At 40.4% G+C, this 14053-nt stretch overlaps 3 protein-coding genes across 6 annotated transcripts in view; 2 read left to right on the top strand and 1 right to left on the bottom strand.

Annotated features, from left to right (window-relative positions):
- Positions 1 to 305, bottom strand: part of FERRY3 (FERRY endosomal RAB5 effector complex subunit 3) — a 57862-nt gene extending 57557 nt beyond the window's left edge. Inside the window, exon 1 of the mRNA XM_076007751.1 lies at positions 239 to 305. The gene's annotated coding sequence lies outside the window, so the exon portion shown is untranslated. The remainder of the gene's footprint in view (positions 1 to 238) is intronic.
- Positions 1 to 14053, top strand: part of NDUFA9 (NADH:ubiquinone oxidoreductase subunit A9) — a 449537-nt gene that overhangs the window by 343410 nt on the left and 92074 nt on the right. The gene's annotated exons all lie outside the window — the stretch shown is intronic.
- Positions 231 to 14053, top strand: part of DYRK4 (dual specificity tyrosine phosphorylation regulated kinase 4) — a 45192-nt gene continuing 31369 nt past the window's right edge. For 2 of the 4 annotated variants that reach the window (XM_012783133.2, XM_020287698.2), the window contains exons 1-4: positions 231 to 319; positions 5798 to 5891; positions 6309 to 6329; positions 12714 to 12743. In XM_012783133.2, coding sequence (XP_012638587.2) covers positions 5805 to 5891; positions 6309 to 6329; positions 12714 to 12743 — 138 coding nt within the window. In that variant the 5' untranslated portion in view covers positions 231 to 319; positions 5798 to 5804. Of the gene's footprint in view, positions 320 to 2031; positions 2151 to 5797; positions 5892 to 6308; positions 6330 to 12713; positions 12744 to 14053 lie in introns of all 4 variants that reach the window. The other 2 variants (XM_076007750.1, XM_020287701.2) reach the window with 2 other exon arrangements.

Genomic DNA, 14053 nt, shown 5'->3' with positions numbered 1-14053 from the left:
AGAGGACGGGCGAGGCGCGGCGCGCAGAGGGAAAGTGCAATTTTAAATCTTACTCCCAACAGCTGCATCCTCAGAACCCAACGTCGGTATCCTTTTCTGTTAATAGACTTGCATCGCGGTCCCCGCTGAGTGCGGGATGGGGACAGAGGGCTTCGAGGGGGACTCGTAAGACCTGCCCCGAAACTGCGTCCAGCCCCGACCCCAGCACCCCGGGACACGAGACTTTCCTCCTTCCTACCTTTGTCCTCGTCGCTGCGTGTTAGCTTGGGAGCCATAGTCGGTCCGACCGCGTCCGTGCGCTGCGAGGATCTGGCTGACAGTAAGCGGACACCCCCGCCCCGCCCCGCCCCCGGGCGCCCCGGTGCCCAGCACAGCCCAGCCCTCGACACGCACCGGAGCAACACTCCTCGCAGGGTGGTACCTGCCCCACTCTAGGGAAGTTCCTAAGATTAGCAAAATGTTTCTTAAAAAGGAAACGAAGAATGCAAAATCTGAGGATTTTTTTTAATTCTCGTTAATTTGTGGCATTTGCTATATTTGACATGTCCACCAGCCCATCGGAGCTTAAGAGAGGAGTGACCCCTTCTGACAAGTTTTGAAATAACTAACAGCGTCACCCATTTTAATTCAAGCTTCACTGTTCAGACTTACGTGGAGATTTGGCAAAAGTAGGGCCTGTTTAAATGGAGACGTTCAAACTGTGCAAACAACAGATGGAAATGTCCTTCCCCCTGCTTGAGGGATTTGGTCACCTGCATGTGGCTAGGTGTGTAACACCTGGGAGTTCTAAGGAGTTCCTCAAACGTGGACTATGCCCAACAGGTTCTGTAATTTAAGCCTATTGTTTATCTTACCTGTTTTAGTCCTTATCAGGAGGGTGGAGGTGGGCCTGAGGGGAATCTCGGTATGCCAGCCCTGATTTTGCCTTCTCCAATCCATGCTGCTGTCTGCATTCTCCAATCCATGCTGCTGTCTGCATTCTCCAATCCATGCTGCTGTCTGCAGCTTGGCTAGAGCGCTGCTTCTCAGCCACGTGCAGGACCCAGTGCTGGCGGTCAGTGGTCTCGCCTGACTCCAGGCCCAACACGAGCGTGTTGTGATGGCTGCAAAGAGCACATGCTGGTCTGCGGTGCATTAATAGAAATACGATGAGCACATGGAGGCATGTAAAGGTCTCACTGCCTCACTTAGCAGTGATTAGAACAAAATCTAGATTCTAGAAAACTGTGAACACTTTAAGAAAGATCATAAAAAACTAGAATATAGAGAGGAAAAACCACAACAGAGGCTCCCTCTGCCATACCTTGATGCTTTATCATAGGTTTGGAGAAAAACCCACAGAATGCCTGGAGATGTGTAGGTGCAGGGGAGAGCAACAAACTTTTTCTACTCAAGTTTTGAACATTCAAGAACTCTTGAGTTAAAAAAGAGGGTAGATTTGTTCTTTGGTGCTTTGCATAGGACAGCAAGGAACAGTGGGGGATATTTTGCTCAATATAATTTATTCTTCCAACAAATATTTATCAAGTACCAACCATATGTAGATTAACAGCTGAGTGTGAAATGAGTTGCCTGGAAAAACAGTGCTCTCTGTCACACAAATAGGCAACTCTAGTTGTCAGGGGTACTACAGAGAGGATTCCTGCCCTAGGTAGGAAAATGGTCTCTGAAACCTCTTCCAGCTCTTAAGAGTCGTGAGTCACTGAACCCTTAAGAATTCCAAGGATATATATGCAGAAGGGCTGAGGAATTGACTGTGGCAGAAATGAGTGTAACTTAAAATACAGTTAGAAGAAACAAGACCTAGAGTTTGATAAATCAGTAATCTATAGTAAATAATAATCTACTATATATTTCAAAATAGAGAATAATTTGAATGTTATCCCAATTACCCTGATTTGATTATTACACATGTATAAATGTATGAAAATATCACGTGTACTCCAAAAGTATGTACATCTATTATGGATCATTAAAAAAAGAAATGAGTGGAATGTTTAAGTACATTAAATACATGACTCCTGTTCACAGAAATGCAAAGGGAATCCCTGCAAATCCTACACTTCCACACTTTCAACCCCAAAGGCAGCCCCAAGGACATAAAGATCAAGCTACTGATAATTGCAGTCGAAGTACTGAGATCATAACAGGTAAATCTCAAAAGACCTACTTCCTGTCCTGACACTGAAGTACTCTATACATAGATAATGCATATGTATAAAACACTGTGAACTGTAGCAAGGCTGGGACCACTTTTGTGGGTCTGTCTTACCCTGCAGTCTTCGAACTCCTTGAAAGCAAGGATTCTGTATTATTTATCTTTGAATCCCCCATGTTTAGCACAGTAGCTAGCACACAGTTGATACTCTGAAACTTTTGATGAATTAGTCTAAACTTGCTTAGATTTTTCTTCCTTCAGCAAATCTGCACCAGGAGTCATGAATAGACAAGGCATTGTCCTCACTTCTATGAGAAAAACAAAAACAAAACAAGCTCCCTATCTGTGTCCCCAAGAGACAATCAAGTGAGACAAAAATATACACCTAAGATAATTAACACTAAAGCTGGTGATCAAGTGACAAAATGAACTCCTTAGACAAAAGCACTTTTGAATTCCAGAGAAAAAGATTGATTTGGAGAGGTAGGGAAACTCTGATCTACATGGAAGTTAGTGATGAGAATTTTTTAAATTTTAGAATCAGTTCTCAAAGGCACATTCACTATAGCTCTGAGCTAAATTTATTTATTTCCAATCCTTCATACAAAAAGATACAAACAAAATATAAGAAGCATTTTAGACTAGGCACGGTGGCTCATGCATGTAATCCCAGCACTCTGGGAGGCTGAGGTGGGAGAATCACTTAAGCCCACGAGTTTGAGACCAGCCTGAGCACCTGGTGAGACCACTCTGTCTCTATAAAAAATTAGAAAAATTAGCCAGGAGGCCAGAGGATCCCTTAAGCACCCTAGGAACTTGAGGTTGCAGTGAGCTATAATGACACCAATGCACTCTACTAGCCCAGGTGACAGAATGAGACCCTGTCTCCAAAAAAAAAAAAAAAAAGGCATTTTAATTCTTTTCCATATAGTCCACCACATATTTTGAAGATAAAAAGTGGCACCTGCAAAGCTTTTAGTAGGGGTTGTTATTGTTAGAAGCCAGATTGAAAACATAAAGAAAGAAAGACACAAAATCTTTGATAATCACAGAATTATCCAAGGGGTGACAATTATGGAATAAGTCGCAACATAATTTTTTTTCAGTCTGACAGTATTTTCATAGAATTAGAATTGAAGAAATTTAGAACCAGAAGGGACTTTAGAAGTCACCTGGTCTAGTCTTGTCATTTTATAGACGAGGTAACTGAGCTCAGAGAGGACACTCACAGTCACAGCACTGTTTGTTGCACAGCTCCAAGACTCATTACCAGCCTTCCTTAGCATTTTCTCCAGGGCTTATGCCTTCTCTTTACCTGGAGAGCTGCCAGAACTGAACAGAGGAAAGCTTGCCAGCTGTCTGGAGCAATGCACATTTATTTTCATACTCTTCTACATCACTGTGAAGTGGATGAAGGGAGCACTTGATTCTTGGGAGCACTTGAGTCTTGGAAGGAAAAATCATTGTGTTCATATCTCCCGTGTTGAGGTTTTACAGAGCCCACATCCAGTTGACAGCCAGAACTCCACCTGCGCAGTCTCCTGAATCATTCCCAAGTTCATACTTGCCCTCTCTCCTTGCTGTCGTTGCCTTGGGTGAGGTCCTTATCTTCTCTTGCCTAGACACCCAGAATGGCTTCCTGAGTTCCTCCAAACTGCGCCCGTGGGACTGTGAGAGAGATGGCTCTAAAATACAAATCCGATCTTTTCAGCCCCAGCTTAGCATAGCCAGGTAGGCTCTAAGACTCTAGGCTGGACTATGTGACCCTTAACAATCTAACCCACCTCTCTGGCCCTCCACCAGCAATATCCAAGGACTATGCTAGAAATTTCTGGAAAAGGCAATGTTCTTTCATACTTTTGTTCTTTGTGCGGCCTTGTCCATCTGCTCTTGACTCTGTGGCTGCCCTGCCCACCCTTCAAGGACAGTTCCACGCTACTCAGATGTGCAGGCTTCCTCATCTCTGCCAGCAGGGTTGTCACCTCCTTGATGTGTGCTCCCTGAGCTCTCTGCACGTGCCTCTGTTAATGCACTGGTCACATGCATCGCCCTGGCCCATTTCCGTGTGTCTCCTCTCCTGGATAACTCGGTCTCCGTGAGGGCAGAGACCATGTCAAGAGGTGAAACTATGATCATTAGCAGAGAAGCAAATATTATAAATACTTTTTGTTTGCTTTTACATAGGATTTTTTTCATATTGTGTGTGTGTAGTTTGTGTATGTGTGTGTGTTAAAATTAATGTCCCCACTCACCTCCTTCAGCCCTGCTCCTCAGAGATAATTATTTTCATCTTTCACTTTATTTTTATTTTTTATTAGAGTAAAATATACATATATAATTTACAATCTTTCTTATTTTTAAATGTACATATTAGTGACAATAAATATATTTATATTCTTTTTTTCCTCCCCTCTTCTCTTCCTCCCCCTACCTGTTCCCCAGAGTCTGGTAACCATCGGTCTAGTCTCTATTTTTATGAGATTCACTTTTTTTTTTTTTTGGCTCCCACATATATATAAGTGAGAACATGCAATATTTGTCTTTCTGTGCTTGGTTTATTTCACTTAACATAATGGCCTCCAGTTCCATCCATGTTGCTGCAAATGACAGAATTTCATTCTTTTTTATGGCTGAATAATATTCCATTGTGTGTATTACCACATTTTCTTATCCATTCATCTGCTGAGGGGCACATAGGTTGATTCTATATTTTGGCTATTGTGAATAGCCATTTTTTAAATGACTGCATCGTTCTATAGAACGCGTGTGCCATATTTTTAAACTTCCCATTCTAGATGGTTAAGTAAGTTCTGATTTTTCAATATTTATGCTGCAACAAATGTTAGCACGACTTTTCTTCAATCTTCTGAATAATTTCAGAATTGTGGTGCCATCGTCGTTTATTATAGTGTCTGGAAGAGCCTGCCAATGGAACGATTTGCAAACACTTTTGCTTGGTCCCTGTTCTGCTGCTATTTCCTGTGATTCTTGATCCCTTCAGCACTTGCTAGGGTTAGAGGCTGAAAAGGTCTTCCAAGGGATATTGAGCAGACGAAGTTTCATCAGTGCTCTGCTATGTGGCAAAGACTGTAAGTGTCCCGAGAGCCCGCTAAGACACAACTTCCACGTATGTAAATCGCAGCTTTAACTACATCCCATAAATTTATGCACGTTTTTTCCTTTTGCAGTGAGTTAATTATTCATAGAGCTGTGCTGTGAATGAAAGTGCAAACATGGCTGAATGAGGGACAGTGTCTCTGCCCACTCTCCCCCTTTCCTTGGCTCTATAGCATTCGACTGTCCAGGTAGCCCAAGAATATGCCCGTGTTGTGAGGGAGCATTGTGACTGTGGCGAGAGAATGAGGTTTACTTTGCAGTCAGCCAAGGGAAATGGGTCTTTTTGCTTGGCGTCTTGAACAGCTAATACCTGGTTATCTCTTCCTCCTTCCCTGGCTCCACTGTCTCCCTCTGGCCTCCTGGCCTCATCTGACCACCAGAAAGGAAGCAAGGGAAAAGCAGGGACCTTGCTCCGCTGCCTTTTCTTCGAGCCTGCCCTGCTTGCTTCTGTCCCTGGGCATGTGGGCCATTACTTACATGCGACTCCTACTGCCAATGTGTTTTCTCCTCTCCCTCCTGCAGGATTCAAATGGATGCCAAAAAATCAAGGAAACGCATTTTGACTTCCTTCCCGATTTTGAAAGCAAGAAAGAAACAGAATTTCACCTCTGTAAAGGTAAAAGATCCCTGAATTTCTGCTGGGGAAGAGAGGTGTAATCGTGAAGACTTGGGGAGCCAGGACCCAGTGGTGATGCTTGTGCCCCAGAGGCACCGTTGAGCACAGCAGGAGGGGACAGGTGTGGGGGCCACACTGGTTGGCAGAGCCAAATCTTGGTGGGATTGGAGGGAAAGCAGCTGGAGGGCAAGGCCTTATCCAGCAGGTGACTTGTATTCGGGGAGCCCTTGGCGAGCAAATCCACAGTATCTCTTACTCTGCTCTGTGTGTTGGGGACCACACCAGAAGTATCCCAGAGTGTTGTGAATAAGTTCTGAATTCAAAAACATTTCCAGAAAAGGACTGTTTGGTTTTTTTTTATTTCTTTTTTCTAACACACACATGGTGTCTTTCTTTTTATTCTGCCTCAAAAACTAGTGGAACACCAGAGCTCTGGAGGTAAGTGTGTGATATAATGCCTTTGTGATTACCATCTGTGGGATCAACTTCTAAAGCAGATGTATTTTTCAGTCTAGCACTACTCGGTTTGAGTTTCTCAGCTTGTTCAAAAAATCAGATTGTTTGGGATCTTTGTCCTAAAAGTTTTACAGCAAAAAAATGCCTGAAGCATTCAGGTTTGACTTTCTGAATCCTGCTTGTATCACTGACTGGGAGAGCCAAAATCCACAGCCTACCTGAGGCCTAGTAAAAATCTCCTTCCACAGACCCCACACCACCTGCTGAAGATTATGACTGTAGGTCACCTCCTCCAAGCAGTACTCCTGATTTAACACTAGCATTCTTCCCCTCAGGATTATAGCTCACGAAAATGGATCCTAATGCAAAAGTTGTTGTCCTACCACCCCCACCCCACCATTACCACATACAACAGCAAGAAAAAGTTCATTTTGCCATTCATACCTGCAAATTTCATTAATGCCTAAAAAATATATCTATTTTCTTTTTTTCTGACTACAAAGATCCAAAAGAGGTAAAACATTTCTCTCAATAAAAATTACTATAAAATATTTGAAAGGGTAAATCCATAGCAAAACATAATAATATAATAAATTTAGCATTCTGTTAGTTCAAATTTAAAATATTATACAAACAGAATGGTCTAGGTCATGATTTTACTTTACCAAAACCATCATGAGTTTTGCAACTTGCATTTTCTTTTTTTAGCCACCTGTGCTCACATTTATTGAGGGCTGAGATGACTCTCACATGAACCTCAGAGGCAAGTGCTATCCTTGTCCCCATTTGACAGGCAAGGAAACCTATACACAAGCAAGGTTAGCTGTCCCATGGTCTTAAAGCTGGTGAGCAGAGGATGGAATTTAAACCCATATTCTTTTTTCCCCGCATATTATGGGGGTACAAATGTTAAGGTTACGTATATTGCCCTTGCCCCCCACCCCCCTCGAGTCAGAGCTTCAAGCGTGACCATCCCCTAGATGGTGCGCATCACGCTCATTATGTTTGCATGTATCTATCCTCGTCCCCCCACCTGCCCGACACCGATAGATGTTATTCCTGTATGTCCACTTAGATTGATCAGTGAAACCAATGTGCTGTAAACCCATATTCTTAACTGCTCTGTTCCATGCCTCTCTGCTGAGCAATGTCAACTCTGTTAAATGGTGTCCTGTAAATTTCTTATACATTTAAGTTAATTTTAAGGAAAGCAAACTCTGCTGCAGTTACAATGACAGAAATTGTCAAAAATAAAATTAAAAAAACTTTCAAGATTATTTCCTTTGTGTTGTATTTTACAACATAAATAACTACTGGCAAGTTTAGAGTGTCATTTTAAACTGGCATTTAGACTTATAGCTATTATCTGTATATTGCTCATTATTCTAATGGGCCTTAAATTAATATCTTTTCTTTCCTTCATACACTGTTCATTCAATTTGATTTAATAGGTTTAAGTAAGGAAATGCAAACAAGTCAACTGTCCTCTGGACATACAATCTTAGGTTTCAGTGAACAGTTATGATATTCATTGGAGGATGAAAAGGAATTATATGAATTATAATTCCTTCACCTAAAAAAGTGCCGAAGGTGAGATAGCTATCTATGGATGTCAGCGAATCAACTGCCCCACGCAGATGTGGGAAAACATTGAAAATATTTAAGTAAATTAATAACAATTTTTACTTTTATAGTATTTAATATTATAAATTATAAATATTTTAATATTTTTAATATAGGCCTGGTAATATTTCAGCCAAGAGAGTTTTAAAATGCGATTTTTTAAAATTGATTTTTAAATTGATTTTACTTACTACAACAGTATGGTCCTGTATTAAGATGCGCTTTTTCTCACAATGCCCCCGTTCATTTGGCTAATGTAACCTGCTGCTGAGAGAGGCCTTTGTGTGACGCCTGTGGAGGGTCCCCATCCCTCCAGCTTCGCTGGCAAGGATCGAAGGACCCAGTGCCCTCCATGTACTTGAGGAACATGCTGTATTGTAGTTTATCCTAACTGCCGGCAGGAGGAGCTTAACTCCCGGGACCTCAGTCATCTCAACGAGTAAGCTGCAAGACCTTTGGCTTTCCTGGGTCTCAAGGAGCTAGTAGCAGAGGAAGCTCTGTTAATTTAGGATATCACTGTACAGTCTCCCTGACAGTTAACGGGTAGGTGCTACAAAGTACATCCAGAACTGTGCTAAAAACACATTTTATGTTTCTAGCACTAGAAGTGCGGGTAGTTTTTCTCTGTTAATTTCTTAAATCCTATAAATCTTTCAATTACTGAATACCACTTCCTTAGACAGGCCTCCCCCCCTTTCCTACTGTGTATCTGCTGCGCACTTGTGTTTCTGTCTCACCCCCCGGAGCTGCGCTGCCCAGTGTGGTAGCCACCAGCCACGTGAGGCTGTGGAGCCCTCGGCATGTGTCCGCCTGGCAGCGTGCTGCGTCACACACACACCAGATTCCACAGGCTTGGTGTGGAAAAATTAATGTAAATTAACTTATTCATGATTTTTTTATAATTGGGAGAATTTTATCATATGCCAATTAATACCTCAATATAGCCGTAAAAATAATTTTATAGTCATTACATGTTCAAAGAGTATTCTGAATATAATATGTTAAATACAATCTATAAATAAAATTAACTTCACCTGTTTCTTTTTACCTTTTTCCAGTAGCTACTAGAAAATTTAAAATTACACATGTGGCTCATATTATGGTTTTGTTGGACAGAGCTGCTCTTGAATGGATGCTCCCTAATGGCAAGGTATTCTTGGGCTGGTTTGGAATGTGAACCCCCAGAACCTAGAGCAGTGCCTGGCACAGACCTGCATTTGATGTGTACTTGTGGAATAAAAATCAGAGGAGTTCATTCATTTCTTTCCCTCTACACATACAGGTCATTAAGTATGAAATGTCCGATTTCGCGTCAAAAGTGTAGTTTTTTATATCTCAAACAAAAAGCAGTACAGTTAATCAAAGTGTGTGCCTAAACTGTTGGCACAGTTTTGCCATCTTAATGGCAGCTTGTTTATGCCAGCAACAAAGAGGCCTGGATAGTGAGTGGCGATGAAATTGCCAAAGGCGTTTTCCACAGCTTGTGGAGAATTGAATATTTTTCCTTGCAAGAAGTGGTTCAAAGCCTGGAAGCAGTGGTAGTCAGTTGGAGCAAGGTCTGGTGAATACAGTGAATGACAGAGAATTTCCAAGTTCAGCTCCTGTAGTTTGAGCAGCGTTGTGGGATATGCGGTCAACTGTTGTCTTGCAAGAGGATTGGCTCGTCTCTGTTGACCAATCTTGACGCTTATCACAAGCATCCTCATCATCTCATCTGATTGGTCACAGTCGACACCCGCTGTAATAGAGTGACCAGTTTTCATGAAGCTGTGGTGGATAATACCAGCACTGGACTACCAAACAGACACCATTAGCATTTTTTGATGAATATTTGGTTTTGGACTGTGTTTCAGCGCTTCATCTTTATCCAACCATTGTGCCAAATGCTTGCAGTTGTCAAAAAGAATCCATTTTTCATCACACTTAACAATATGGTGTAGACATGGTTCGCCTTTATGTCGCGACAGCAAAGAAAGGCAAGCTGTGAGATGATTTTTCTTCTGACACTTGTTTAATTCATGCGGAACCCATTTATCTAGCTTCTTTACCTTGCCTATTTGTTTTAAATGGTCCAATATTGTTGGAATAGTAATGTCAAGCCTTGCTGCTAATTCATGTGTAGGTTGAGATGGGTTCGCCTCCACTACAGCTTTCAGCTCATCATTATCCACCTTGGTCTCAGGTCACCCATGTGGCTTATTTTCAAAATTAAAATCACCATAACAGAACTTCTCAAACCATTGATGTGCTGTGCATTCATTAGCCACATCTTTCCCAAACACTTCATTGATATTCCAAGCTGTCTGTACTGCATTGGTTCCAAGATGGAACCCATATTAGAAAATAAAATGAATTTTGACGTATCCATGGTTTCACAAAAATTGGTCCAAAAAAAAAATATGAAAGACAATCACAAGCCAAGACATTCATTTGAAAGACCGAGTATGTACCTTCACAATAAACCTAAAACAAGAAGTGTCAAAGTGAAATGTCAGAGATATCAACTGTCAAACTTAGTACTTAAGGAAATTGGACATTTCATACTTAATAACCTAAATATTTATTGCGTGTGCCTACTGATTTCAGACATTGTTCTAGGTTCTGGGGATGCAGTGGAGAACAAAACAGACCCAAAACTCTCATGAAACCTAAAATTGGGATTCTTTGTAGCAAGACCAGATGTTTGGGTTAGATGCTGAGAATGTTAATTACCAGCCTTCATTTTCCTTGGTGGTAAAGAGTTGGGTGTGAATAGACCAGTGGTCCTCAACCTAGGTTATATATTTACAGTCACCCAGGGAAGTTTTAAAGACTACTGAAATCAGATTTTCTAGGGGCCATGGACTTTTTTTTAAGTTTTTTTTTTTTTTTTTCTATCATGTGAGGAGAGGTGTCCATTTAAATACCAACTATGAGAACTTGGGTAGGTCATTAAGTTTGGTTTGCTGGTTGTGAAACTGCAATAGTTATCCCTACATCCCTTGATGTGGTGGTATTAAGGGAGGTAAGTGAGTGTGAGCTCTCTGGCTGACAGATAGAGGAAACCCCATCGATATTGGTTGCTTTTGCCTTCCCATGTTCTCTCTCCACTTAAGAGAAGGGGGTTTCCTGTAATAGACAGGCTTATAAATGAGTCTCACACAGTAAAAGAGGGTATCTGGGTGTCATTCATTCTGTCTTATGTTTGTGTCTCATCAGCACAAATGTACATGTTTTGTGTATGTACAATACACAAAAACAAAACAAAACCCTGATCTGACCATTTGGTATCACAAAGGAATGGCAATCACAGTCAAAACTAAGGAAAGAGCAAAAGAGCAGAGATTACTATTGCCAGTTCTGTCCAGGATTTTAGGGTGCTACACTGTTATTTACAGTAATGAATTTACCTTTTAAATGCAAATAGAAGGCTAAGAATAGAAGAACTTGTAATGGTCACAGAACTAAAACATTAAACTACTGAAAGAAAACACTGGGGAAACACTTCAGGACATTGGTCTGGGCAATGAGTTCTTGAGTAATACCTGTAAAACACAGGCAACCAAAGCAAAATTGGACAAATGGGATCACATTAAGCTAAAAAGTTCCTGCACAGTAAAGGAAACCAAAAAAGGAAATCAAAAAAGGGAAAAGACAATCCACAGAATAGAAGAAAATATTGTAAACTGCCCATCTGACAAGGGACTAATAACTATAATATATAATGAGCTCCAATAACTCAGTAAGAAAAAAATCAAATAATCCAATTTAAAAATTGGCAAAGGATCAGAATAGATATTTCTCAAAAGAAGACATATGAATGGCCAACAGGTATACGAAAACATGCTAAACATTGTTAGTCACCAGAGAAATGCAAATCCAAACTATAATAAGATAGCACCTCACCCCAGTTAAATGGCTTTTATCAAGAAGACAGACAATAATGAAGGCTGGTGAGGATGTGGAGAAAGGGGAGCCCTTGTACACTGTTGGTGGGAATGTAAATTAGTGCAACCACTATGGAGAACAGTATGGAGGTTCCTCAAAAAACTGAAAAGAGCAATATTATATGACCCAGCAATCCCACTGCTGGGTATATATGCAAAGGAAGTGAATTCAGTGTAGCAAAAAGATATTTGCACTCCCATGTTTACTGCAGCACTATTCACAATAGCCAAGATTTGGAATCAACCTAAGTGTCCATCAGCAAATGAATGGATAAAGAAATTGTGGTACATATACACAATGGAATACTATATAGCCACAAAAATGTAATTCTGCCATTTGCAACAATATGGATGGACCTGGAGAACATTATGTTAAGTGAAATAAGCCAAGCACAGAAAGACAAATATTGCATGTTCTCACTTACTTGTGGGAGGGAGCTAAATATTAAAAAAAATGATCTCATTAAGACGGAGAGTAGAATGATGGTTACCAGAGGCTGGGAAGGGTAGCAAGGAGGAGGGAGAGCAGTAAAGTGGGGATGGTTAATGGGTGCTAACATATAGTTAGATAGATAGAATGAATGGTATTTGATAGCGTGACTATAAAGTGACTATAATCAACAATAAGTTAGGGTATACAAATTAGTTTAGGAAAAAGAAAAAAGAACTAAAACATTTAAAATATAAATACAAGCAGCCAATCCACAATTGGTGGCTCAATGAAAGATAGGCATATCCTGCTGCAGAATATCTATGTTTGGGGTAGATTTGGAGTCCTGCAGGAAAGTTTTACATACTTTTTCCCATTCTCTCCTAGGACCCCACTTTTCCTCCTGAGATCTATAGGGTAAGTATTCCCTTGTTCTGCGTTCCCATTAGAGCTCTGATCTCTAATAAGAGAAGAGAACAAAGATTTGCGATTACCTTCAATTGCTATGGAAAGGATGTGGAATAAGCAGGCATGGGAGTGTCTCTGGGTGCTAGAATTAATCAGAGCAATAGATACTCCTGCTGAAAGCCTTTTCAGGCCATGAAAAATAGAGTATCTGTTCGACATTGGAGGTAGAAATAAAAAGATGCTAGAAATGCAACTCTTGCCCTCCCCATATGTGTTTAGCTTTTTATATTTGCTCCTTTCAACAATGTTGAGGTAGTCAACACCCCTATTTTGTGGAGAAGAAAACTGAGACCCAGAAAGATTAAGCAAGGTACTTAAAGTCATTCTGCTAATAAAAGCTAAAATGAAGATTCAGATTTTATTCTGTAATTTCCAAATGCTTTTTAAAATTTCTTTTTATTATTAAATGTTGAGAATATATAAAAGAATATTTAAGAAACAGATGTAAGATGTAAAAAATAATACTGCGATACAGTGAATGCCATTGTGTGTACCAACACAAGGTACAAGAAGAAAGTTCGTGTGTGTGCTCCTCACCATGTCTCATCCCATTCACTGTCCCCTCTGACACAGCCACTTTTTGACTTTTACAACTATTGCTCCATTCTTATTTATATGTTTCTAAACCATGTATTGATGGTTAATTTTGAATATTTTTGTTTTATATACATGGAATCATACTGTTAAGCGTTCTTCTATCTAGTGCTAAGCTAGCATACACTGATAAAACGTTTGGCTGGCTTTCACTTGGCTTGATCTCTGCTCTCATTGATCATTGCCTGTGCTCTGAGTATTTAGATATTGTGAATATCACCTCTATTCTTGGAAACCTACTTATTAATTCATTAAACTGCTATGTTCCATTATGTGGGCATACCACACTTTTCATCAGTTTCGTAGTTGATGGACATTTAGTCTTTTCTTGTGTGTTTGTTGTTAAAAATGGTGATGTTATGAACATTCTAGTGCATATGTGTAGGCATTTCTCTAGGGTATGTACCCAGGAGAGGAATTGCTGGGCGACAAGGTATATAAATGCTTGGTTTTATCAGATAATGCCAAACTGTTTTCCAAAACATGTTTCCCAAAATATTGGTACTTTGTACAATATTCAGTTTGTACAAGTTTCAGTCAGTCCACATCCTTTTTATGACTTGATATTGTGTGACTTTTTATTTTGCCAATTTAGTAGGTGGATAACAATATTTTATTATATTCTATTAATAATTTGTATTTTGATGATTATTACTAGTGAGATT

The sequence above is a fragment of the Microcebus murinus genome, chromosome 10, assembly GCF_040939455.1.
Source record: "Microcebus murinus isolate Inina chromosome 10, M.murinus_Inina_mat1.0, whole genome shotgun sequence".
NCBI lineage: Eukaryota > Metazoa > Chordata > Mammalia > Primates > Cheirogaleidae > Microcebus > Microcebus murinus.
Note: the sequence above shows the minus strand (reverse complement) of the source record. Positions and strands in the feature narration are given on the sequence as shown.